Source organism: Podarcis melisellensis, assembly GCF_964234715.1.
Source record: "Podarcis melisellensis genome assembly, chromosome: 6".
Taxonomy (NCBI): domain Eukaryota; kingdom Metazoa; phylum Chordata; class Lepidosauria; order Squamata; family Lacertidae; genus Podarcis; species Podarcis melisellensis.
Genome location: NC_138538.1, coordinates 46,602,788 through 46,628,543, shown reverse-complemented (window position 1 = coordinate 46,628,543; position 25,756 = coordinate 46,602,788). Strand labels below are relative to the sequence as shown.

General features: G+C 44.0%; 2 protein-coding genes across 7 annotated transcripts in view; one reads left to right on the top strand and one right to left on the bottom strand.

The window, feature by feature from the left end:
- The window catches only part of MICAL1 (microtubule associated monooxygenase, calponin and LIM domain containing 1), a 42,920-nt gene extending 35,952 nt beyond the window's left edge, over positions 1–6,968 (top strand). For all 3 annotated transcript variants that reach the window (XM_081915946.1, XM_081915944.1, XM_081915945.1), the window contains exons 19-24: positions 424–503; positions 1,649–1,750; positions 3,269–3,362; positions 3,476–3,572; positions 4,593–4,666; positions 5,543–6,968. In XM_081915946.1, the coding sequence (XP_081772072.1) occupies positions 424–503; positions 1,649–1,750; positions 3,269–3,362; positions 3,476–3,572; positions 4,593–4,666; positions 5,543–5,706 (611 nt within the window). In that variant the 3' untranslated portion in view covers positions 5,707–6,968. The remainder of the gene's footprint in view (positions 1–423; positions 504–1,648; positions 1,751–3,268; positions 3,363–3,475; positions 3,573–4,592; positions 4,667–5,542) is intronic.
- A 1,146-nt stretch (positions 6,969–8,114) lies between these two features.
- Positions 8,115–23,903, bottom strand: SMPD2 (sphingomyelin phosphodiesterase 2). Of its 4 annotated transcripts, none has more exons than XM_081915966.1 (11): positions 23,701–23,903; positions 16,848–17,073; positions 15,508–15,604; positions 15,199–15,275; positions 14,183–14,276; positions 13,965–14,054; positions 11,879–11,961; positions 11,433–11,565; positions 10,539–10,643; positions 9,260–9,416; positions 8,115–8,928 (listed from the first exon to the last, which is right to left on the bottom strand). In XM_081915966.1, the coding sequence occupies exons 2-11, from the start codon at positions 16,895–16,897 to the stop codon at positions 8,585–8,587; spliced, it is 1,230 nt and encodes a 409-aa protein (XP_081772092.1). In that variant the 5' UTR covers positions 16,898–17,073; positions 23,701–23,903; the 3' UTR covers positions 8,115–8,584. The 4 variants fall into 4 exon arrangements, with proteins under 4 accessions (XP_081772092.1, XP_081772091.1, XP_081772093.1 ...); XM_081915965.1 differs by having other exon boundaries at positions 16,848–17,012; XM_081915967.1 differs by lacking the exon at positions 23,701–23,903 and adding an exon at positions 23,440–23,592 and having other exon boundaries at positions 16,848–17,012.
- Positions 23,904–25,756: the final 1,853 nt, after the last annotated feature.

Genomic DNA, 25,756 nt, shown 5'->3' with positions numbered 1-25,756 from the left:
CCACATTGCCTGCGTAATCCAACTCACATAGCTTACCAGACCTGTTTCTGTTCTTTGACATGGGAGTTAACCCTCCCATATTGTGCTTTCCTGTTATCTTTCTTAACCTTTGCCTCTTTCTGGAGACCATAAAACAGGAAGCACGTGCTGTGTTCTATTAATGCTTCATAAATGTTTAAGGGCTATACTACCAGCATCCACTGGCCTCTATGAAGCAGTTTTGTTCTGGGTCTCAGACCACTGCAGTACTACTGGTGATGAGGAACCCCACTTCATTATATAAAACCAGTTCTTCTCTTGGATATCTCTAGCTATAAAAGATAGCTTCACTCCACCCCCAGCCCCCAAATCACCTTTTAATTTATGGCGTCATTCCACAAGTCACTGGAATGAAATATTTTTCTCTTGTCCTTTTTTTGACAGATTCTCTGGAGATTGACAGTGATAGTGAAGAGGAAGAAGAGGAGGAAGAAGCAACGAGCCAAGATCTTGCAGCATATATTGTGAGTGTAGAAGCCCAAAATTCAATTCCACCACAGCAGACAAGCACAACTCAAACCACTTTCAGGACCATTTTCATTTCATTTTCAAGTAACTCAGGAGGGCTGTGTTATCATCACGACATCCAAATATAGCAAAACTGGGATAGCTCAGTTGGTAGAGCATAAGACTTTTAATCTCAGTGTCATGGGTTTGAGCCCTGTGTTGGGCAAGATTCTTGCATTGTAAGGGGTTGGACTAGATCACCCTTGTGGTCCTTTCCAACTCTTCAATTCTCTGCTTTTAACAGCAGAAGAGCATTTTCTTTTGGTTTTTAACATAATCTCTTCAGCAAATCATGGGATTCGTCTCACCACCGCATCTCTCAGAACCCTTCTATTAACTCTGCTTCTTTTTCTCCACCCCCATTCACTTTTCTCCCTCTCCATAGCTCCTTTTTTGTTGTTTTCTGACTCAACAGGCTCACCTTCTCCCTTCTTTTTCTCTCTCTAGCCTATTAATTTTTGTGTTTATATATTTTTTTAAAAATCTGCATCCCATCATTTGCTCTTCTCCCCCTATACTGTCACATTGTTATCCATGGAGCTCCTCCCTGTCCCCAGTTTGGATGGGTGGTGCTAGGCCCTAAATTTATGACACACATCTGGAAAAGGATCACAGACGAATATTTGGAATTCCCCCTCAAGGAGGCTGCAATTGGCTTGGGGGTCTGTAAGAACAGCAGCAGACATCTGTGTTCTGAAAGAATGACTAACAAGAACCTCACAAAGCCCTGAAGACAACCCGCTCCATTGTGCATTCTGGGCATGGTCCTGTCTACACAAGAAGTTTTGACTGGAGAGTGAGTCACTCTGTCAAGACTTCTTGCAGCTGCAGGGTCGGCCAGACTTAGACTCTGAGCATTAAGTTGCTCTCGTTTTTGCGATAACAATTCACTCATCTTTTCCCCAGTGATGTCATACCAGGCACCTTGGGCTTATGTATTTATTTTTGTACCTTCTTGTAACGGAGCTGGGTCACTGTTGGTTATAGCTGATAAAGTATGCAGTAGTCTAGCCCTAAACTGTGGCTGCAGTTTAGATGGTGGACAGCGGCTTTTAAAAACATCTCATCTCATTTGATTCTTGCTTGTGTGTTGTGGCTGCAGCATTTCCTGAGCTTCACTGAAGAACCTCAGTATCCAACGTGGAAGAAGACACTGATGCGACGAGCCAAAGAGGCACAAATGAAAAGGTTTTGCAAAGCGCAGGTAATACTTGCATGCTCCGCTGGTGGACGGGCACTGATACTTTTACAGGGATTGTCCCAGTGAGGAATGGGGCTGCAAAAATTAAGGGTGGAAGCTTCAGATACCTTGCAGCCTGCTATTTCACATCTCACACCCCGAGGCTGTTAGGTGTCTCTAGAGATTCTCCCTGTTATTATAAACAGCTGCACGCTTTATGTGGTGAATGTTTGCTTGCATATAGCCAAGCTTTACAACCATTTCCCAGAGAAAATTCATTGTGTAGACATCCAGCTGTTCCAGGAAGGGTTTCCAGTACACAAATGCTTAAAGATTCACTTGGGGTAGGGAATCACCCTTGTTGTGTTTGCTGCATAAAATGGGGAGCTGCCCTATACCAGGACTAATGATGTGTGACATTGTTGACCTGTATAAAAAGTATTATTTAATGGATTTTGAATCTGCCCTTTAGGAGATACACACACACACACCCTTCTAAGCTGGATTGTAACAAATGAATGAATGACTAAAAAACAGTGTTCACTTCTAATGTGAAATAGCCCATTTCCACTGGCTTGATAGTACCAGTTCCTGGCTTTAGTATCACCCATGCACCACCTATTTTCTCCACTTTGGAGCCCTCTTCCTGTTAATTTAGATGTAAACTCTCACTTAGCTTCCCCCACTTTTCCTGTTGTATCCTAGTTGCTCCCACTGTTAATGTCCCACCCCATATAAGTAGGTTAGCCTTCCTGAAACTGGAATGTGATACACTTCAGAACATTGGGAGGATTGGACCAGGTTCTTACTTAATTAATTTTTATACTGTTTTACTGGTTTTTATGTTGTATTTTTTCATACCGCTTGGAGATGTTAAAATAGGGTTGCAGTTTAGAAATGCTTTTAAATAATAAAACATCTCAAGCAGACCTGCTTCTGGAAGGGTGTATATAACTACTGTGGACTGTATATATACAGTTGAAGCTCACAGGTGCAGGATGTTTGGGTTACGTGGAAATGGTGTGCTGCTTCCTGTGCCAAAACACCTTCTGTGTGAAGCCCTAGGTTGACTATTTTGCTCATTCAACTAATGGTATAAAGTATTTCAAAATTTAATTTATAGAACTGTATGAGCATGATGATTATAATAGTTATAAATCCTTTGTGAGTTATTTCACAACAGTTGATAGGTTGTAAACTGTTGCAAATGGTACGCACATATCAAGTTAATGGCAGAAATATTCTAGAAACTGTAAAATGACTAAATTGAACTTATAGTCTTAAGTAGCCTGTACATCCACAGTTTCAGGTGCCGGAGGGATTGGATCATGCCCTTAGATTTTTAATGATGTAACACACGGGCATTTTTTGCTTCATAGACAATCATAAGCACTGCCAGGTTTTGCCAAAAATGTACTACTACCCTATAAGAGTTCCTGCCAGCTATTCTGGGAAGCTGTCCACCCGTGCTTGGGTTCCTCTTCCTTACACTTTGAAATGCTTTCTTCATTTGACCAACTCTTTATTGCTTGGGCATTCCAGTCAATCCAGAGGAGGCTGGAAGAGATTGAAGTGACTTTCCGAGAGCTTGAACAACAGGGAATAGAGCTGGAGCGATCTCTGCGGGAAGAGAGAGGTAAGAGCCTGGGCTTCCGCCAAGAGAGATGGGGGTGAGGCTGCAGCCTATGGATAATACATGCAATGACAGCTGTACTCCCGGGATAACTTCTTCCCTCCTTTATCCTCCAGGAACAGATGCTGAACTAAAACAATGGATGAACCAGCTGCTTTCCCTGGTCCAAAAGAAGAACAGCCTGATGTGCGAGGAGTCTGACCTCATGATTGCGTAAGAGACCTTGCCTCTCATAGCTGTTGAGACCTGGTACTCATGTCAGTTCTGATCACAGGGGAGTTGGCACAGCGCTGCTCCTTCCTGTGCTATCAGAGAAGGAGTTGGATGTGGTCCTCAAGCCTTGAGTAACTGAATTTAGGTGTGCAGTATTGGGATTGCCTCCTCCCATGTAGTGCTCAGTTTTTCTTGATACCCCAGTGGCATTCTTCTGGCTCCTGCACTACCTTGAATGCCATTAACAACCCAATCTAGTTCATATTCAGAGTGCTGGAAGATGGTGTGTCACACGTACAGCATGAATAGAACTACTGTGTCAGTCAAGGGTGGGGAAGGGAGGTTAAGGGGTTTAGAGTTGCTCTTGGACTTAGTAGCAGATCTTAGTCCCCTAAGCCATTTTAAAAAGTTGTTTTTGTCCCCTTTCCTTGCTTGGTTTTAAACAGCTAGCTCATTTGAAACAAAACACATACAGCTGGCAGAATGTGACATACACCAGCCTTTCATTGGACTACAGCTCCCATCATCCCTGTCCACTGGTGACATGAGCTGGGGGCTGATGGGAGCTTGAGTCCAGCAACATCTGGGAGGCTAATGCAGACCAGCAGTGGGAATTCTGAGAATGAACCCGTGCAAAGTTGGCACTGGACCAGACCTTATTTTGAAAGTCTGCCATGTGTATATAGACAAACTACTCCCCTGGTAATGTTCTGTAGATAGAAAGGCCTCTGTAAACTGCAGAAGTATTGGCTGTATCAGGGAGAACAGGACCTTTCCCTGGGAAGCTCCAGTTAGACAAGGCAGACATGCCTTATTCATTACTACTTTAACTCATGCCCAACAGTCTGTTCTTAATGAGGCTTAAAGTATATGGATATTTGAGCTGACAGTATACAGAGGACTGTTACTAACAAAGGGAGAATCAATTGGAAGACTTCTCAAGAGTGGATCTTGTATACTATCATGAGCTTCTCAATTATGGATGACCAAAGTTCTCAGTTGTTATTTTTTACCCCATAGGGTGCAAGAGCTGAAACTAGAGGAACAGCAGTGCCAACTGGATCATGAGCTGCGCCAATACGATAATATGGACGGTAAGAGAGAGTATAAGGGGTCCAGGTTTATACTAGGAAATGTAGAGAAACCCAAGGAATGCTTGCCAAGCTATTTTTTGTAACTGCTGCCCATTTAAGTGGGAACATATCTTTATTCATTCACAGAATGGATTACTGTAAATCAATTGATTGAATGAGGGGAGGGAAAGGTCATTTAGGATGGATACATGAAGCAGAAGCTTGCTGCCCTGCTATTTACTATATCTGATTCTCTTGGGCTTTAAGCTAGTTGGCAAAGGAACCCAAGTCTCTTGCATCAAGCAGAATTGTTTTATGCACTCAGTTATGCCTGCTGTATTCTACGTAGAGCTCGTTAGCCAAGTTAATGAACTCTGGCATCTTATATGTACCTGCTTCTAACAGAAAACCTGTGTACCATTGCAGAAGCAGTGCATGCAAATTCCTGCCCACCCCCTGCTAATTTAGCATGGATCAATTATTCAAACTTTGAACCAGCTCCTTTGTTCTCATGATCTGTTGTTAGGGTTAGATATTTTCATTGTGTGTATAGAATGTTTCTAAATACACACTGGTGATGGAGAAGATGGGGTATGTGGATTAATTTGTCCTAAACAGAATGCAATTCTGGGAATGTAATAATGGAGACAAGCTGTCTGTCTGATTTCACTTAACTGCTGAGGAGAATTAAATATACAGACGCTAAACAGAGATTTCATTCACAGCAGGGGTGGGGAGCCTGTGACTCCAGATTGTTGGGACTACAATTCCTGGCCAATGGGCAGGGATAATTTGAGATGCAGTCATGTAATATCTGGATGACCACAGGCCTCCTATTTTCCTTGCCATAATAGTGACTGACTTGGAGCCGCATTTTTGTGTGTGTGTTTTTTAAAGAGACTTCAAAAACCCTAGAAGACCAGCTGAAAGAGAAGGAGATCCTGTCCCAGCTGCTGGAGGTTGTGAACCAGCGCAGTGCCCTAATTGAGATGCAGGAGAAGAAGCGTCTAAGTGAGCTTTATGAGCAAGCACCAGCATTTGGGGACCTTGGGAAGATTTGAGAGTTGGCTATATTGAAGCTTTTGTCTTTGTGCAGAAGCTACATTTTAACACAAGTTCCATTTTAACGCGTATCTGCAGAGGACTGTGATCTTCAGCAAAGATCTGCCCGAGGCACCCCAGCAATAATGAAGGCCAAGGTGCTGGCTGCAGCTCTGTGCTGTAAGCATCAGGCACTTCAGTGAGTTCCTTCATTAGCAGCCTAGGCCAGCTGCCTGGGATTGAGTCCCTTGCCCTGCAGATTAGTGTTTGGTAGCTGCTATTAGGTGTAAGGAGAACAAGCCTGACCTTGATGCGAGTGTTTTTAAGTAGTAAGCCTGGAAATATGGCCGTTTTTTATTTTATTCTTTTTGCCAATAAGTGATTTCATTATATGGTGTCTTAAGATTGTCCTCCAAATTCTTCTTTACACTGGCTACAGGGAGACAATATTGCACATGTAACTATCTATAGCTGCCTGCATTCTCCCCTATGAAAAAGGCCTCGCTTACCAGGACAGCTCCTCTTTCATGCCACTTCAGGCAGCTGCAATGTTTGCCACTTGGGTAGTAGGGGGCTGCTGCTGTGCAAGTGAGCATTTCTGCCTTCACCCAAGCTCCAGCAGAGCAATATTACTTGCACCTCCCACTCCCAAACTAGCATGAGATATTTGGAGGGGCATAAATGCTAAATAATTTAATATATAAACCAGGTGTAGGGAACCTGTGCCCCTCACCCAGTGTTGTTGGGACTACAACTCCTATAATCCCTGATCATTGGCTGGATCTGAAGGGAGTTGGGAGTCCCAACAACACCAGCAAGGCCTTTCTAATATTACAGGGTATTACTAGGGAGGGGGCACAGACCTGTCAGCTGAATGAGCAAGGCTGCATGCAGCCTGCTGGGAATTATAATAAAAAACAGCACGGCCACTGGAGAAGTGTGATCCTGTCACACAGTATCTGGATAGGTATCTTTGCCACTCACAGTCTACTTACATGTGTAATGGATTGCCAGCTATAAAACCACACAGGTGTGGTCTGAATATAGTATCCCAAAGCAATAAAAGCAGAGCCACTAGAGAAGAATTAGGGGCGCTTTTTCATCATCATAAACTGCTCCTGCAGCAAGCCCCTTTACAGAACAAGGGTCAGACCTCTGCGGCTGAGGAGATGGCTACCTGTTAGAATCAGAAGGTTGCCATGCCTGAACTGCTGTTAAGCCACAGCTCTTTTTACGGGCTGTGTGCTCCTCTTTCAATAAAGATGCATGGAGTGAGCTGGAAGTGTTGTCCTGCCTTTTCTCATCCAAGCTAATTTAACATAAGGAAATAAAATATCCCACAGGTATCTTCTGAAGTTTTCTTGGGCTCTACTAAACTTTTTGAGAAGACAACTGTGATGCCTGCCTTTCTCTCACTAAATGAGAATGGCAAGGAAGGGCACATAATGAAAGATACGCAGGTAATGTGCCCAGATGGGAGAAACCTCAATGAAAGCTGCTCTGAACCCTTTGAGGAAGAGTAGGCTACCGGATAACTTATAAACAAACACTCACATGCATCAAAAAGATGCTGTTCTTGGCTGGACATGATTACCTACATGCTTTCACAGACCTGTCTGCTATCTGGGCTATTTGCATGCAGCCTCTCACAATGTTCTCAATGTAACTGTGGTTGACAACTACGTCTTCAGTAACACACCAAACCATTTTCTTTTGCTAGATGAGAAGTACTTTTTGCCAGCTTGGCACAATGAAGAGGGGCATGGGGTGGTAGGATGGGGGTCATCCATGGTTAGAAAAATATAACTACATACCAAAGGTAGGATTCCTGGCCTCATTTGCATATAGGTCTCCATCTCTCCCAAGATGTTTTAAGCCGCTAAAAGGGTGAAATTCTGCCTGAAGACTGCTAATCCCAGCTCTACAGGTTGCCGCTGGTGTCAAAGGAGGGCTTTTCCAACAGAAGAAGAGTATTTAAGAGATTTTTAAAAAGACTCACAATTACATAATACACTACTAAGAACTGTGCTGAAGGCTAGCTCCTTAGCTGAGAGCCAGAAGTGCTAGTGGCATGTCTTTTGCATGCAGGTCGCAGGCTGAGAGTGGCATCTGCAGATTCCCAGGATCTTAGGCAAGACAGCTGGGGAAATGCCCCCTGCCTGATACCCTGGAGGCCTGCATGGTTCAATGGTTTGACTTAAGCAGCCACACCAGCCTTAAGCTTGCTGGCTGGACTGCGGGAAGCCCTTTAGCATCACTCCCGCCCCCCACTCCAAAGAAATGCAAACAACAATGATCTACTTCACAAGAGCTGCAGGAAGTATGATGTCAGTGAAAGGATTTTGGTACATTCAAGTGCTAAGCAAGCAATTAATAAAAAGGGTTTCAAGAAAAAGAATTTCACCAGTAAATGCTACTTTCTGCTCTGTTGTATTTGAAGACTGATTTATTCTGTTTTCAATTCAAAAAGGAACTTTGTATAAACTAGAAATGCTATACACATTTTAACTTGTCTGCTTAACACCAGGCTTTTACAGTACTAATTCAGCCACCCGACTCGGTCGGAACAGCGTGGTTTGGATTGATAAATGCTGGTTTCTAAACAGCCACAAGCTGAACCGCATGCAGTTGAACTGCTTTCGTTTCAAAATTCCCTTCTGCACGAATCATACTTGTGCTAGAATCCCTTCAGCAGAAGGTCAGAACTATTCGTAGAAAGTTTTATTGCCCTAGAATTAAGCTAATAATAATAATATAAAACTTCTACAGCAATCGCTGCCACGTGCTTAAAAAACGACTAACCCTTAGAACCTGGCGGCACAGAGGAACTTACGGCTCCCGGAAAAGCTTTCAGCACAGTCTCTTGGTCCCTGTTGGAGTTCCGGCAAGCGACAGGCCTCACCGAGAGCTCAGCTTGTCCTGGAGTGTCTGCAGCCCCACCCGCATCTGCTCCTCTGTCCCCTGGAGCACCTTGACCTCGATGGTGTGGAAGAGGTAGAGCACAGCCGAGATGAGCAACACCAACACCCCCAGCAGGCTGAGCAGCGAGAAGGAGAACTTGGGGAAGGGCTGCAGGAGGGCATCGCCAAACATGGAGCTCAGGCCCATGGTCGCCTGCATGAGCAGCAGCAGCACGGCCAGGACGGCCATGCGGCCGCAGGAGTACTGCTGCCGCTCGGCCGCGTGCAGCCCTACCCGCACCTCCATACGGGCTTCGTTCAAGACGTCCACCAGCACCGGTTCTAGGAAGACAGACGGCAGCAGGACTCAACCACAGTGCGTGTTGAGGCAGTAAAAGGCCTAAGACATTTGTGTCCAAGCCCACTCGCTGGTCTGGAGAGGCAGGCCAAGGCTGCTACTTTATGCAGAGATACTGGCTTCTTGACTATGGTAGTGCATGCCTGCAGAGGCCAGGGTCCTAGCGCAACGGCCACACTGTTCTCTCCAGGGAGGTTAGTGGGCGAGAGCAGGCCTTGAAGGAGCACCAGGCAGGCTTTGCCATCCCTCCCCTCTTCCCAAAGGCATGAGTACTTGCTCCCTCCTGTGCCAAAGCAATGAAACTGGGGTACTCACCAACTCTAGGGTGGTTCAGGCTTTTGCCTAACTCTCTCTTGCTCACAGATAGTGTGGCTATGACAGCTTCATGGTCGGAATAAGGTATGTCCTTGTTGGGAGCTGTTCCAGTAGTTGTCTCATGGCGGTTGCATTTTACTTCATAGTGAGACAAACCCTACAAGAAGAGAAGATAAGCAGGAGAGCAAGGTGCTTATTATGCACGTGTGTCTTAAATAAGTAAGGCTCCCAGAAATTCTAGGCTGTGGACTACAGGTGAAGAGGGTGGGGAACTATCTTATTAGAGTCCTCTTTGAATGGCAGAAGTAATTTGGAAGTGTCCTCAAGGATCAGCTAAAGAATTCCTATGTCTGTTCTATCATGTGCTTATTTGACCATGCAACTCCAAGGAAAGCTATTCAGCAATGTCCTTGGGCAACTTGCTCCCATGGCTTGTTTTCTCAGCAAATTCATCTTAAATCTAAACTTTTGCCATTTAAAAATCTATTGCCCTACATCTACAGTGTTTGGCAACAGGCGCATTCTTGCCATCAGCTTTGGGGTAAGATTTTAATACAGACTGAATATTATTTTCAGGCTCAACGTCAATCTGATTTTCTCATGGGTAATAGACGTGCTCAGTTCTTTTCACCTTTTCTCAATGATGTGATCTTTAACCATATTTGCTACCCTCTTCTGAATTCTCCCCAAAATCAACATAGGGCCACAGTTCTCACAAACGTGCACCTCAAACTGAGGAATTAGTTACAACTGTAGTTCCCCTCTTACAGGAAAGGCTGGATATCTTGGGCAACTTTCTATGCCCCTGTGTTAATAGGAAGGAGCAACAGCTGTGGTCCAAGTAGTGCGCACGTGCTTACAGAGTTCAGGAAGTGATCAAGCAGTGCAAGCTAATCTAAATCCCCAAATGCAGCAAGTTCTTGCAGAAGTGTGCTTAGTGCTTTGCTCATTTTGGCTCTAAAGCTTTAAGTCTTATCCTCATATCTTGAAAAGCCAGTCCCAGCTGTTACAGAGAACATGCCCAAAGACAACAACAGCAGGAAATCAAGCAAGTGAGTTCAACCTGGTGCCAAGAGGTTGCCCGAGGCCATACCAGTCTGTGAGCACATAGTTTTGGAGACTATTGGACAAAGAAGACATTCCAGACTGAAGATACTGACAGGAGACAGACCTGTCATGGGGCTAGTGCCAAACCATATTTGACAGCCTTTATTGCTTAACTGCTTTCTGAACTCTGTACTGTCGCAGTCTGTTTTCTACGTGTTGAACTTGCACATACCTTATACAGAATGTAGTCGATACGAATCCCCTGGGGATAGCACCGCAGTTCCTTCTTGCTTGTGAAGCAGTTGGTGGGCAAGAGTGTAGAGCCATCCTCACCACCCTAGGAGCAAGACCAGAGTCTGAATTCCCAGTTCTAAAAAAACCAGAGGTGGGGGAACTTTCTCAGCCTGAGAGCTGCAATCCCTCCTGGGCAACATTTCAAGGGCCATATGCCAGTATACCTAATGCACATTTGCGTACTGTAGGCTTATTTCTACACACACTCTCACATAATCACTATCCAGACAAGCAACGTGCATTATCAGAGTTGAAGGACACATTCCAGCCACACTCTAAGCAGTGGCGTAGCGTGGGTTGTCAGTACCCGGGGCAAGGCAAGTAATTTGCGCCCCCTAACCCGTGGATTTGCGCCCCCTACCCCATGGATTTGCGCCCCCTAACCCTAACCCCCAGATGTTGCGCCCAGTGCGGCCGGCCCCCCCTGCACCCCCCACGCTATGCCACTGACTCTAAGTATGGCAGAACAGGCAGTGAGGGGTGTGGCCTGGAGCCAGATAGGGAGGCCTGGAGGGTCACTTTTGATCACTGGGCCTGAAGTTACCCACCCTTCTAATAAAAGATACTAGAGCATCTGCAGCAAGCTGTGTTGTGGAAGAAGCTGCCAACTGAGTCTGGCTGACAGTGCAGCCTGCAGAGCTCGGAGCTTTTAGGAAGGCAAAAGAGAGAGAGAGCCATGTGGATGGACTTTTAATCTGGTTGGTATAACCTATCTCTTGACATTCTTACCCAAATAAAGGTAAGGTTCTAGTTTCCAGGCCCCAAGGGCAACTTTCTTTTCCTTTTACTGAGTGACCAAAGGACCATTTCATAGGGCAGTACCGAGACTCACCTCAACCTTCTCTGCGGCAATGAAGGAGTCCCGAAGCCCTGCCCAACCTCGCAACAGCCTGATGCCCACATCTTCTGGGTGCATGTTCAGATCCCCACCAAGCAGCACCACATCTGCTCCTTTCGAAGTATGCCTGGGAAGATGAGAAGATGCCACAGACTGAGAGGAAACAAGCAGCCCTCAATGATACAAGGATGTATTTTGTCATGAGATCTAAGCCATGTTAGACTTGAATTCTACTACACACCCAAAACCATGCCTGCATCCTCTCCCCCTATCCACCCATTCATTCTGTCGCCGGAGCGATAGCATTAGATGGACTGAGTATGTTCTAAGCCAGAGCTCTGAATTACTGCCAAGGAGGGAAACCAGCTAACAGAGAGAGGGACAAAGCGTGCACACACAAACCTCATTATAAAGATTTTTGGAGTCTCCCCATGACTTACTGTATAAACTGGGCAAGTTCCCAGGCCTGAACTACTCGGTGGGGCAGGTAAGCATCCTTCTCCCGGCAGTACTCCGCATGGAGCTTGGGAGGAAGAGAACAAGACACACATGAAATTCACACTTGCATAGTAATATATGTGAAATCGCAAAGCAAATGTACTCGCCTTGCTGCCACACTTTAAGCTGATCGGGGAGCCTGCGGCAGAGATCAAAAGCAACAAGATAAGGATTCTATAACAGACAGTGGGATTTCACAGTTTCAGAGACACATAAAGCAAAGAGTACCATCTGGTACAGATACAATGCTAAACTATTGTTTCGCATTACTGGTATAAATTTTGGGCTTGTGTGTGCACTCTTCTTCTGCTCCAGCAAGATCACAAACTCCTGCTTCCACTTTCAACTAACCATGCATTATTGCTAAGCCCAAACGTTGGAACGGTGGTTAATCTTAACAATGTTATAGAGAAACTAGACTACAGATTGAAGTTGACTTGAGTCCTTGGACCAGGGATGGGGAGCCTGTGACCCCCACCAAATGTTGGTGGGCTATAGCTCTCACCGCCCCTGACTATTTTCTATTCTGGCTAGGACTAGTGGAGTTCACCAGCAACGGGATACAGGTTCTCCATCCTTGCTACCAGTGTTTGCCCAAGTAACTGAATAACAAAGAGCCACAGTTAGCTGAAAATAGAAGTGAAAGCTTCTATCTCCTCTTTGTGACTATGGCAGAGAAGACAACGGGAGCTTGTGATTCCAAAGCTTATTCACATTAATACCAACCACAGTTGCGTCCGAAATGCTGGTTGTGTGAATGGATGAACTAGTCCCTTGTTTCTGTAGGCAGGGTTTGTTATCTCCCAAAAGGTGCCCCAGAATAATATCCTCCGATCGTGTAACCCAGGCTTCACCAAAGGAATGATCTTGAGATGTCATTACACTACAACTCCCAGCATGGCCAGGTGTAAGTAGACCTCAAAAATATTTCCACATGTAGCTTTCGGGCTTCAGCAGACTAGGCAACACTGACGCTCCTGCGTTAGTACCAAGCTTGTGAAATCATACTGCTCATTAAGGCTGCCTCCTGTGGGAGTTTCTCTCACCCGTTTCATTGTGCCGGCTTTCTATTCCTCCTCAATGCTAAGATAATTTAGGGATAGTCCCAGAAGCAGAAGTTAGTTTATTGATCTTTGGGACTGCACTCACTGCTTGCCTGGCCTTACACAGAAATTTTATTTGCATTACCTACTAGGCATAGCAATAAAATAAAATACAATATGCTGAGGATAAAGCTAAATGCTTAGCTATACAAAATACGTTCTAGAGGTTTACATCAATACAAATGACAGAATTGATACATAATCCTTTAACCACTTAATCCTTTAACAGGCAGCTTCTATTCATCTATGCAATGTGACTTGCATTTATTGTACCTTGGGATAAGAATGAACAGCAGCTTTCTAATGATGCATACATTTGAGAGAACACACAAAAAATCCTTCTTTAAAAGGTTGTGTGTCTTGTTCATTTTTAAGAAGGTGCCACCCAAGAAAATAAAAAGCCTTGGCTGTTCATGGACACCCCCTGCTGGCAAATAGGCTGTAAAAACAATGAGTCCAAGCCAGTACAGTCCCACCTTGGAAGTCAAATGGAATCCATTCCAGAAGTCCATTTGACTTCCAAAACATTCGACAACCAAAGCGCGCCTTCTGACTGGCTGCAGGAAGCTCCTGCAGCCAATCGGAAGCCATGGAAGCCCCATCAGATGTTCGGCTTCCAAAAATAGTTCACAAACCAGAACAGTCACTTCCGGTTTTGTGGTGTTTGGGAGCCAAAACTTTCAAGAATTAAGCTGTTCGAAAACCAAGGTATGATTGTAATCAAAGGATTCATTCAGCAATCTAAGCAAATCTGAAGTGCTATCCTGTGTTCCTCATGTAAATCCTACTCACATTTAGACACACACACACACACACACACACACACACACACACACACATGATTTCTGTAATCTTGCTCCAGGAGTTGAATAAGTTTGTAACACACAAATAAAAAGAATACAACAAAATAAATAAAACTGCTCACATGAGTCACATAGATGTTGAAAACAATCTCCTGTATCTTCAGGACCACAAGCCCCACCGATTTGCCACCAAACCAGTCTCCGTGCTGGAACTGTAGAGAGAAGAAAGTGGAATACTGTAGAAGAAACGTAGGCAACGCTGGTCACAGTGAAAAGAGCCTTAGAAGAAAGGTGCTCTTTGGCCCGTTCCCCACCCCCAAGCAAGGCATCGCCCACTCACCATGTAGGGGTAGCCATTCACAGAGTATTGGTACAGGAAGGTGTCCAGGATTTGATATCTGGAGAAGATGCAGAGCCCACTGCCAATCACTCCACTGTGAAAGACACAGGCACCACAGGCGTCAGCTGGGGGGGGAGGACATTGCCAATCCTTGCTGTTCCCATCCTCCATTTGAAATCAATAGCTAGAGTTTACAGAAAAGGGCTGGCATTTGGGACTCCTTGGCATTAGGGACAAAGCGAAGTCTTCTGACACCGTGACAGAGTCAAGACTGAAAAGGGATGCTGCCTCACCATTATTTGCTTCTGTAACAGCATGCAAGTCAAGTCACAGGTGCCCACCAAAATGTACATTTAAGAAGAGTTTAATGCCGTGTCTGCCAAAGAAGTGAACCATAAGGTTTGGTAACCATCTATAATCAAGTGGCCTGTACAAGGTGAGTCTGTAAAACTCAGATTAATTAATGTCACAAAATTTTATTGAGATTCCCTGTGTTCCAAGCTGTGTCCCCTACAGATGAAGGTTGGTTTCACAGGTTGGTCTGCAGGTTGGTTTCACACCAGGTATATGCCAACATGCATCCAACCCATGCGTCCTGCACCATGCTGCCCATGTAATGATCCAGTGCGCAACCATGGGCTCTGTTTCACAAACACAGCCTTAAAAATAGACCTGTGGGTTATTCAGTCAGCATGCCACATCTGGAAGGCAAGGACTGCTAAGGGAACAAGGGCAATTAAAGAACAATTATCTGTCACAAGGGGTGAGGCTGCTGCACAAGCAACAAGGCACCTGTTTCCAAGAAAATATTATTTTGATCAGCTAAAGACCCAACTTATTCCAAGACCTTTTATGCTAACCTGTCTGAGCTCTCAAGAAACTAAAGAGTGGAAATGATTTCCTACCAGTGTCTGAGAGGGTCCTCTCTAAAAATCATATAAATTGCACATCTATGAAGTCAAGCCTATACTAATTGAGCTCAGCCATTGGCATGGACTATTCAAGCTCCTTTTTACCTTTTAAAATAGTGGGAAGAAGGGTAGCGGGCACACAGCTTCTTTTTCAGCTCCCAATAATCTCTCTCGCTCCACACCTGGAAAAGCAGAGAGGTTGTAGTCACAGTGACTGCAAACCAAAGAACAGAAGTGGGAATTGAATCAGTGGGCTAAGTTGAAGCTAGGCATGGGGGGGGGGGTAACCCATCCCCTCCCCTAGTATCCCTCCTCCCCGATTAATCATGCTTATACAGCACTTCAAGATCTTGCCATGCTCTGCCCACAACCTATGCCAATACTAGATGCACTATAACAGATTTAAGTACTCACTTCCTGCAAGAGCGCCAAGTCATATCCCTCCTGGTTGAGGACATTGCCAATCAATTCAATGCGCTGCTGCCGTACTTTGCTCAGGTAGCGAATGGCCCTTGAAGGGAGAGAAAGGGAAGGAAACTGAGTGAAACATTAGGTTCCAACTAGGCTCACTGCTCATTTCAATCTTAGCCCTTCATTACTTACACCTGGTAAAGAAGGCAGTATCATACTGAGAGCCAAGGGAAGCACTCCTCCCAATGCAAAAAGCACACCTGGAGGAGCAGTTTTAATCAGGACTACAGTAGGGAAGGAAACAGTTAAATCCCCTCTCATCACTGAGGCAAGCAGCCCTCTCACAGCAGCTGTTGTTGCTGAACATTAAGGGGAAAATATGCACATTAAATGCAAAGAAACATTGAATGCATTTATGTACAAGCAGCACTATAAGAAAAACTGGTCAGACACAGAGTCAGGCCTGGCTGTTGCATGCCCCCAAATGAGGTCATAATGGGGTGGAAGATTCCTGGGGTAATACAAGGGACTATACATTCACCAGTGCAAAAAGGAATTAGCTGAAAGGAGTTTTTCTCCATGACTTGCTAGCAGCTGCTTTGTTTGTTTTACTTGTTTTACATGGGAGAGAAATAAAACAGATGGCCTCCCTCCCCCATCCTGAAACATGGCACGATGATAATTTGACCATCAATTATACTGTATACATGAGCCTGTGTTGGAATTGGAAGGACATATGCCTGGCTGAAATGTGTCACTGAACAGTGATAATGTCTCTTTTTTACCTGAATGAAGAAAAAAAAGAGAGAAAGAGAGAGAGAGAGAGAGAGAGAGAGAGAGAGAGAGAGAGAACGAGCATGCGCATGCCGGTGTAAAACCTTTGACTTTTTTGTGGCTAGAATGTAGGACACTGTACAAAATTAAGGGTCACATGCATTGTTCCATCTGTTTTTTTCCTCTGGCCTGCCCACTTGAGTCTCTGCCCCACTCCCAAAGTTTGACCTCAGCATGAAAAAGATTCCCCTCTCTCTCCATTTAAGCATAGATGCATGTTCAGCCAAATCACTTAATCATTGGGTTGGAAAAGGGCAGGAACAGAGAGATTTGCAATACCCTGTTTTATTTACATAAAAACAGCCCCAGACGCGGGAGCTTCATCATTTCCTCTCTGCAAACAGGGAAACAAACAGGTGAAGAATGCATTTGCCGTAACCCTGAAGACTCAGCAACTTCTTGATCAGAAAACATGACTGAACCTTCGCAGATAGTCATGCAGATCAGAGCCAACCCTCACCTGCCTTAAACAAACACACACACAAAAATAAAGCAATGGAAAAACTCACCAGCAATTGAGGTCAAAGACACGCAACTGCAATCGAGGGTCCTTATCCATCACAGTGGGGACAAGACGATACAGAGGTGGGTTTCAGATGGTTGCACTCACAATGCTGACAGGTTCTGCCTCCACCTCTCCGGCAAACAAGGTGTCAGACTTTAGCTTTGCTCCTCTGCCAGAAGAACAGGAAGTGTGACTGTAATATTGCAAGCTAAGACGGTATGCACTGGCAGCTGGAAAACAAGAAAGGATGAAGCCTTGGTGGCACTGATTCAACAAGCAGCACATGCTTTTGTGGCCAAGGCCTATAATGCCTCTCTCTGCTAAAGCCCTCTGGGCAACAGCATCTGAAAGTCCTTGATAGGAGGGAGAGGTGCAAAGATAAGATAAGACCTAAAGATTAGCAGAGTTATAAAGCATTAAAGGGACACTCTCAGGTCAAGCAAGGCCCATCTTTTGCCTGTTTCAATCCTGATAGCAGGAGTCTTTTGCTTCAGTGCTGTCACTGCCACCAAAACGCCGCAAATGCACACCTTTCCAGGCAATAAACCCTCATGGTAAAGACAATACTCTTGTAATCATTTAGGGCCCATTAAGCTTTTAAGGTCCACAGGCAAACGTAGATCTTTGAGGGTGCTGGCGCCCCATTATTCCCTCTCTGGGCACTTCTCTCTCATCCCAACGTCACCCCAGACAGAAAGAGAGAGAGAGAAAGCACACACATACAGACTTAGCTTTTCCAAGGTATCTGGGTGAAAGTTGGAACCAGCAGAATTAGTCTGAATCTTGAAAAGCATATAGAACTGAAAGAAGTGGGAAAGAGTGGCACTCTTCCAACTTCCTCCTTTAGCTCTGTGTACTTTTCGAGGGAGGAAAAGGTAACCACCCTCACCAAGGGAGGTGTGTGTGTGTGACTTCAGAAGCTATGCAGGTACCACTGCATGCCACACTGATGACCAACACATCACAGGGCTAGTCCTTAAAAAAATATATAAAAGCATTATGAGTGATTCCACAGGCCTACCCACTTTTTTAAAAATATCACGTGTTTACTTGGTAGATTCTAAAGTTCTTTCCTACTGGCAATCCCTCCGTGCGAAGTTCCAAGGACAAGAAGCTGTGCTCACAGGTCAATGACACCCAACCCAAGTCTCAGTTCTTGAATTTCCTTCAAGGATCTGTTTTCAACCATGCTGGAGTGCTGGGACACCCATGACCAAACCTACAGTATTTACTTATATCCCTCAATATCACAATTCATCACAATCATTTATGGTTTTCACCAGTGCTTTCCCCCCTAGAAAAATAGTTGCCAGTACTCACCGTGAAGTTCTTACAGTAAGTGCCACACTTTTTTAACCCACAGAGAGAGAGAGGTGCTGGTATTGTGTACCCTGGAGTACCCCCTGAAAATAAGCACTGGTTTTTACTGCCCTTGAGGCTAGGGATTTGTGTCTTATTGAATTGAATCAGACTCAGGGTGGCTTGCCCAAGAACCCAGGAGAGAGTGCATGGCAAAGCAGCCGGGGTCTGCTCTTCAAACTGCCCTCAAACCATTCCCTCCCATCTTCTTTGAATGCATTTTCTTACACTTGTTCACCAGGTGGAATTAGCAGGAAAGGGAAAGTAGCTTTCCTTGTATTCACTGCCAAGATGAAATAAAATGGCTGTGGTAAATATTTTGACCCAAATATTTTCTTTTTCTTTTTTTATAAATATTTTATTAGGTTTTTAATAAACAAATTTCCACCTTCAAATACATACTTCCATAGATCCAATGGACTCCCCCCATCTCCCGAGCACTGCATTCCCTGTGTAACCAAAACCTCAGCAATATGTTAACTTATTTTATACATAACAATATATCTTCCATTTTATCGTGTTATCTGATGTAAACATTTCAGTACAATTGCATTAATTTTTAATTTCCACACAATAAAAATATTTCATTATCTCACTTCTGTCTTATAGTGTCTTATTTATCAATTCAGAAATTTGCCGATACTGAAGCTATACCTTCCTAGAAAGGAGCATTTTTTAACATTCATACAACTTATAATGCTTTTTCAAATAGTCCTTAAAATTTTCCCAAACTTCCTCCGTTTCTTCTTCTCCCGAGTCTCGAATTCTGCCAGTCATTTCAGCCAACTCCATATAGTCCATCAGCTGCGTCTGCCATTCTTCCAATGTGGGTAGATTTTGTGTCTTCCAGTGCTTTGCCAACAAAATCCTCGCTGCTGTAGTAGCGTACATAAAGAAAGTTCTATCTTTCTTGACCATCCTCTGGTCTACCATGCCCAGAAGGAAGGCCTCCGGTTTCTTAGGTAAGGTGAATCTCAGCACCTTTTTTAGTTCATTATGTATCATTTCCCAGAAGGCCTTCACTTTCGGGCAGGTCCACCAGAGGTGTAAAAATGTCCCTTCCTCTTCCTTACATTTCCAACATTTATTATCGGACAGGTGATATATCTTTGCAAGCTTGACTGGGGTCATGTACCACCGGTATATCATTTTCGTAATGTTTTCCTTCAAGGCAGTACATGCCGTGAATTTCATTCCGGTGTTCCATAACCTTTCCCAGTCTTCAAACATAATGTTATGCCCCAAGTCCTGTGCCCACTTTATCATAGAGGATTTGACAATCTCATCCTGTGTGTTCCATTTAAGCAGCAAGTTATACATTCTCGAAATTAGCTTAGATTTTGGCTCAAGCAACTCTGTTTCTAGTTTCGATTTTTCCTCCTGAAAACCCACTTTTTTGTCTGCTTTAAAAACTTCCTGGATTTGAGCATAATGCAACCAATCTCGCACCTTGTTTTTTAACTTTTCCATACTCTGTAACCTCCATTTATCTCCAATTTTTTCAATTATTTCCCAATATTTAGGCCAGTGGGCCTCCATATTGAGTCTTTTACGTGCTTTGGCCTCCATCGGTGAGAGCCACCTCGGAGTTTTACTCTCCAATAAGTCTTTATATTTTGACCAGACCATGAAAATTGCCCTTCTGACAATATGGTTTTTGAACAATTTATGAACTTTAACCTTGTCATACCACAAATATGCATGCCACCCAAAAGCATTATCAAATCCCTCCAGGTCAAGGACATCGGTGTTCTCCAATAAAATCCAATCCTTCAACCAGCAGAGGGCTGCAGCTTCATAATATAACCTCAAGTCCGGCAGGGCAAACCCCCCTCTTTCTTTCGCATCTGTTAGTATTTTAAACTTTATTCGGGGCTTTTTGCCCTGCCAGACAAATTTAGATAAATCCCTCTGCCATTTTCCAAAACATTCCACCTTATCCACGATCTGGAGGGCCTGAAACAAAAATAGCATTTTCGGCAATACATTCATCTTTATAGCAGCTATTCTGCCCAGCAAGGAAAGTTTTAATCTTGACCATATTTCCAGATCTCTTTTGATCTCTGACCAACATTTCTCATAGTTGTCCTTAAATAAATTCAAATTTTTGGAGGTCAAATGGACCCCTAGGTACTTTACTTTTTTGACCACATTTAGTTCTGTTTCTTTTCTGAACTCCTCTATTTCAGTAGTTGTCAAGTTTTTTGCTAAAACTTTAGTTTTTTGTTTATTCAGCTTGAATCCCGCCACCCGACCAAAGTCAGAAATTAATTCTAACGCTCTTTTAGTACTAGAGGCTGGCTCCTGTAATGTTAATACCAAGTCATCTGCAAAAGCTTTCAGTTTATATTGTTTCTCTCCGACCACAATTCCCTGTGTCAACCGGTCATTTCTAATCATGTTCAATAGCACCTCCAGGACTGAAATAAACAACAGAGGAGATAGAGGGCACCCCTGTCGTGTCCCTTTTTCAATTTTGAACTCCTCTGTCACCACGTTGTTTACTATCAATTTAGCTTTTTGTTCTGAATAAATTGCTTCTATTCCATTTTCAAACCCCCGCCCTACTCCCATCCTTTCCAAATTTTTCTTCATAAACAGCCAAGAAATGTTGTCAAAGGCCTTCTCCGCATCAATAAAAATCAACACCGCTCTTGTGTTTGAATTAATCTGTAAAAACTCCAAAATGTCAATGATGTTTCTTGTGTTGTCAAATAAATGCCTACCAGGGAGAAAGCCTGCTTGGTCCTTATGAATCACTTCATTTAAGACTTTCTTAAACCTACTTGCCAAAATGTCTGCAAAAATTTTGTAATCCACATTTAGGAGTGAGATAGGACGGTAGTTTTTAAGTTGAGTTTTTTCAGATTCTAGTTTTGGGATCAACGTGATGAAAGCTTCTTTCCACGTTTCCGGTGCCTTCCTCCCCTCCATGATCTGGTTGCAAACTTCCAGCAATGGTTGTATCAATGAATCCTTCAGTACCTTATAATATTTGGAAGTAAGCCCATCAGGTCCCGGAGATTTGCCCAGTTGAAGGTTCTGAATGGCGCATTCAATTTCTTGAGTTGTAATATTACAGTTCAGGATTGCTCTCATTTCCTGGGGTATTTTTTGTAATCCATTAGTTATAACAAATTGGTCCACCTCTGAGCTTTTTTGTGGCCTTTGAGAATAAAGTTCTTTGAAATATCTCTGGAAGGACTTTCTAATTTCATCGGGTTTCTGAACCATTCTCCCTTCAATCTCTAGATTTGTAACTGTGTTAAGTTTTTGTCTCTTTTTCAACTGCCAAGCCAACAATTTTCCACATTTGTTAGCAGATTCAAAGGATCTTTGTTTCATTTGTTTAATTTTCCATTCCACCTCTTGATTTATCAGTTTCGAATATTGTGCCTGGAAAAACTTCACTTCTCTCAATACTTCCTTTGATTTAGGCCTGGACCTCAGTTTTCTCTCTCCTTCTCTTATTTTCTCCAAGATCTTCTCCTTCTTTTCATTCCAGAGTCTTTTTTTAATCGTGTTCTGTTGTATTAGAAACCCTCTTATAACTGCTTTGCTTGCGTCCCAAATATTTTCAACCATATACAAGCAGCAAGAAATGACAACCACATGTTGAAGACATGTAAGGATGGAGCAGATTGTAAAATACATATGCCAATCTACCGTTCAATTTATGTGTAAACATCCAGCTCCCAGAAAATATATTCATTGTGTTCATACGGAGCCTGCCTTATCCCCAAGAGCTTTGGGAGCATAGCACTTCCCTTGTGCTTCTCGGCGAAAATTTACTGCCTTTATTTCTTCAGTCTATAGCAAGGATGCTTTAGTTAATACACAGCAATGGCAAACTGCATAATGCAGGTGTCAGGATTATCACTGCATATCACTGCAAATGTTCATTGATTTCTGTGTTCAGTCTGAAGCATGAAACTGTCCTACAGCTACTATTTGCTAGCTGTGCTGTGAAATGTCAATAGACCACAGCTTCTTCATGCATGCAATGATTTACACACAAGTAATACTGTCATGTGCCTACCTCCCGGGGTATTCATGTACTCCCCTACACACAACTTCCTTACAAGAAGCTGGCAACAAGGGAAGGAACACCAATTCAAACAAAAAAACTGGAACAAACACAGGGGGAATGAAGGAGCGCTGAAATGTCCACACTAGCACAGACTAGTATCAATATCTACAGGCCCATAAATTAGTTGCTAATGAGCTTTTTCTGATTCAAAATAATAAACGATCTGGCATCCATTCAGCAGCTTTTTACATTCTTGGAATTTAGGGAGCAGAGTATTAATTTATCTTAGGCTATACATTCAAGTTGTGGTTGCTGCATCGTAAAAATACTGCAGAGCTGGAAAGGGTTCAGAAAAGGACAATCAAAATGACAAGGGAGTGGAGCAACTTCCATATGAAGGAAGGTTATAACATTTAGAGCTTTTGAGTAGAAGGGGAGGGACACAGCAAAATTATAACATTACTCAAGAGTCTGGAGAAATAATAATTTATTCCTCTTTTAATAGTAGTATAACCCAGGCACGTCCAATGGGGCTGAATAGTGAAACAAAATGAAGAACTACACACAGTCCATAGTTAAACTAGAGAATGCAGTATCAGCACTAACTTGAACGGCTTCCAAAAGGAGCCTAGGAAAATTAATGAACCAGAAGGCCACTGACGACTACTACGCATGATGGCCCTGTACTAACAAGGTGTAGTTATGACTAACTTTAGACGAATTGAAGACAATATGAGAGACTAGAGTGTATGCACATATCTGTAAAGACAGGCAAAATCCAGAGATGGTCAATGCGTGCTGTTGGATACAACATAATCAGAGATCACGGGAGCTGTCGTGCAACAGCACTGGGAAGGCCACAGGTCCCCAACCTCTGTTCCGATGGCGGCTAATGCAAATGAATAAAGTCGCATTAGCTGTCAAAGGTCAAGAGAAGATTGCTTTAAAATCATATATTTACTAGTATGCGTACACCTCCCGTTTCTTTTGGGAGGGGGCGGAGGAAGGAAGAACGCAAGGCGGCTGCAAAATAGCAAGAGATTAAAAGTGGGGGTTTTGCCAAGCAAAACAAATCCCTAAATCACACTAACACAATGTGGCAGCTTGAGATCAATTCCCCGGATTGCGCTCCCTTCTCTTGGCCGCATTTCCCCAAAGGGAAGGCGACTTTGCGCTTTAGGATCTTTTCCCTTAAGCCCTATATAACCTGAAACGTCCCACGGGAAGGAGCCATAATTAAGCGTGTCTTCCGGGCTTCGATCCCAAGTCGATCTCGGAGCGCAGCGCTTGGCGCTCGCGGGAGTCTTCCAGCAGCGCACTTTATCGATCCACTATGTTAAATCATCGATCGCTCCGAGGCGAGAGTTGCCGGCTCAGGTTATGGCAGAGCAAGACCAGGCGCGGCTGGAAAGAAGAAAAAGGGGCGCGCGGCGGGAGTTTGGGGGAGTCTTCGAGAGCCACTACGCACCTGGCGGGAGACGCTGTCTAGACCGGCCGGCCGAGCCCCACTTCCCACTGCTTGCTTCCCTTCACTTCATTCTTGGCGCGGAGACCTTGCCTAGCCGGCAGCAGCAAGAGCCGGATTCCCGCAGTCGAAGAGGGCCAGCCTCGCCTCTAGCCGTAAGGCGCGCAGTGCATCCTGGGGTTTGTAGGCCTCCTTCCGCGCAGCAGCCTCATCTTCAAGGCGCGCCTCCTGCCCTGAAGAACTACAAGTTCCAGGAGGTGGCGCTGTCGGCTCGGAAAGGAGAAGTGCTCGCTAAGTGGGGGCTTAAAAAAAAGAAGGGGGGACTGCAAGTACCGAAATGCTTTGGGGCGGCCGCAACCTCTTCTGTCGGCAACTCTTGTGCCTTTGAAGAACTTGCAGAAAAGTATTAAAAACTGCGCTGCCTCCGCGAAGAGCGGTTGCAATAGAATGAGATATGAGGAAGCACGGCAGAAAATGGCTGTGCTTGCAAGAGAGTGTGAGCGCGGGCGCATCTTCACTTCTCTTGTCAATCACCAGAAGCCTGTTTTTGGAAATTACACCAAAAAAATAACATAGCATTCCTTAGTTGGTGGGTTGTTGTAGTGTTGTTGTTTTTAAGCCCGTTATCTTTTCAGGCATTTATTGTTAAGTACCCCAAACGGTGCTTCAATAAAAGTTTACATAAATTTGTGACTCGAGAGGGTTGAAAATCAGGCCCACAAGGGGGCCCCGAGGGTAGGAAGTTCAACAGCCCCTGTGCTACAGCATAACAACAACAACAAACAGTTTGTCACCCTGATTAGAAGAAAGAAATTCTGAGCATGGTCAGTTTCACATTTGAAACTTACTTATAGTGCCATAGTGATTACAGGAGTAAATGGAGTTTGCTTCTGCTGCCTTGAAGTTAAATGCATTTGCATGGGAACTAGCACCATTTTGTTGTAGAAACATCAGAGTATATACTTGAAGTAAAAATAGTAAAAGAAGCACTTGTAATGTCTAGCTGTCAAGTTGTTTCTAGCTGCAATTCAAAGTGCTGGTTTGGACCTTCAAAGCCTTTACATGGCTCAAAACACTGTATCTAGAGCATCACCTTTCTACATATGAACCAGCCCAGGGAAGTGCCTGCTGTTGAGCTCCAGATATGCCCACCTCCCATCATCCACCTCTTATCTTTCCTGGCCCTGACTTGGACCCTCAAACCCAGCCCTAATGGCACGACTGGAAGTACTCACAGATTACACAGCTGGCAGGAACCCTCCTCAAAGAGGTATTTCTCTTCTTGCTCTCACAAGAGAGAAGGCCCTTTCAAGAAAATGTCTACTGAAAAAGGATGCTGCTTTCGACACAAACTATTTCTTTATTCCTGTGCCCATTTATACCCATACCAGTAGTTGGGTTGCTTGAAACCGAAGAATCCATATTCTTAACCTCTCTTTGCTGGCACCTGTTTGTCACTCCCCCATACCAAGACCATAAGTACTGTTTGATCTGTTGACTGAGAGTTGATTCAAAGCAGCAGAGTTCATACTTTAGCTAGTCAGAGTGGCTGTTTTATTGTTCAAGGTGAACATAAACATTTGAATAAACCCTCATACCACCAAGGGACCAAACAGTAAAATTCAGATATTCCAACAGTGAAATTCCATGACACTGTCTGCATTCAAACCATGGTTTGGAGGATTAGGAACAAACCATATGCTTGAGGGCTCTCTTCTTCCCCACTTTCCTTTTCCCCTTTTGAGAACAGCTTCTGCATTACTCCCTGTTCTAATCAAACCATGGATTGCTATTACATCCAGCCTAAAATCGATGGTTTCAGCAAGCCTTTATAAACCAGGATCAAACTAGTTTACAATTCTAATTTGGATGGCTCACTCAAACTCTATTGTTGCATGTAAGTGGCAAAATATGGCTTGATTAAACTACCTCAGATATGCAGATGACACAACTTTGATGGCAGAAAGTGAGGAGGAATTAAAGAACCTTTTAATGAGGGTGAAAGAGGAGAGCGCAAAATATGGTCAAGCTCAACATCAAAAAAAACGAAGATCATGGC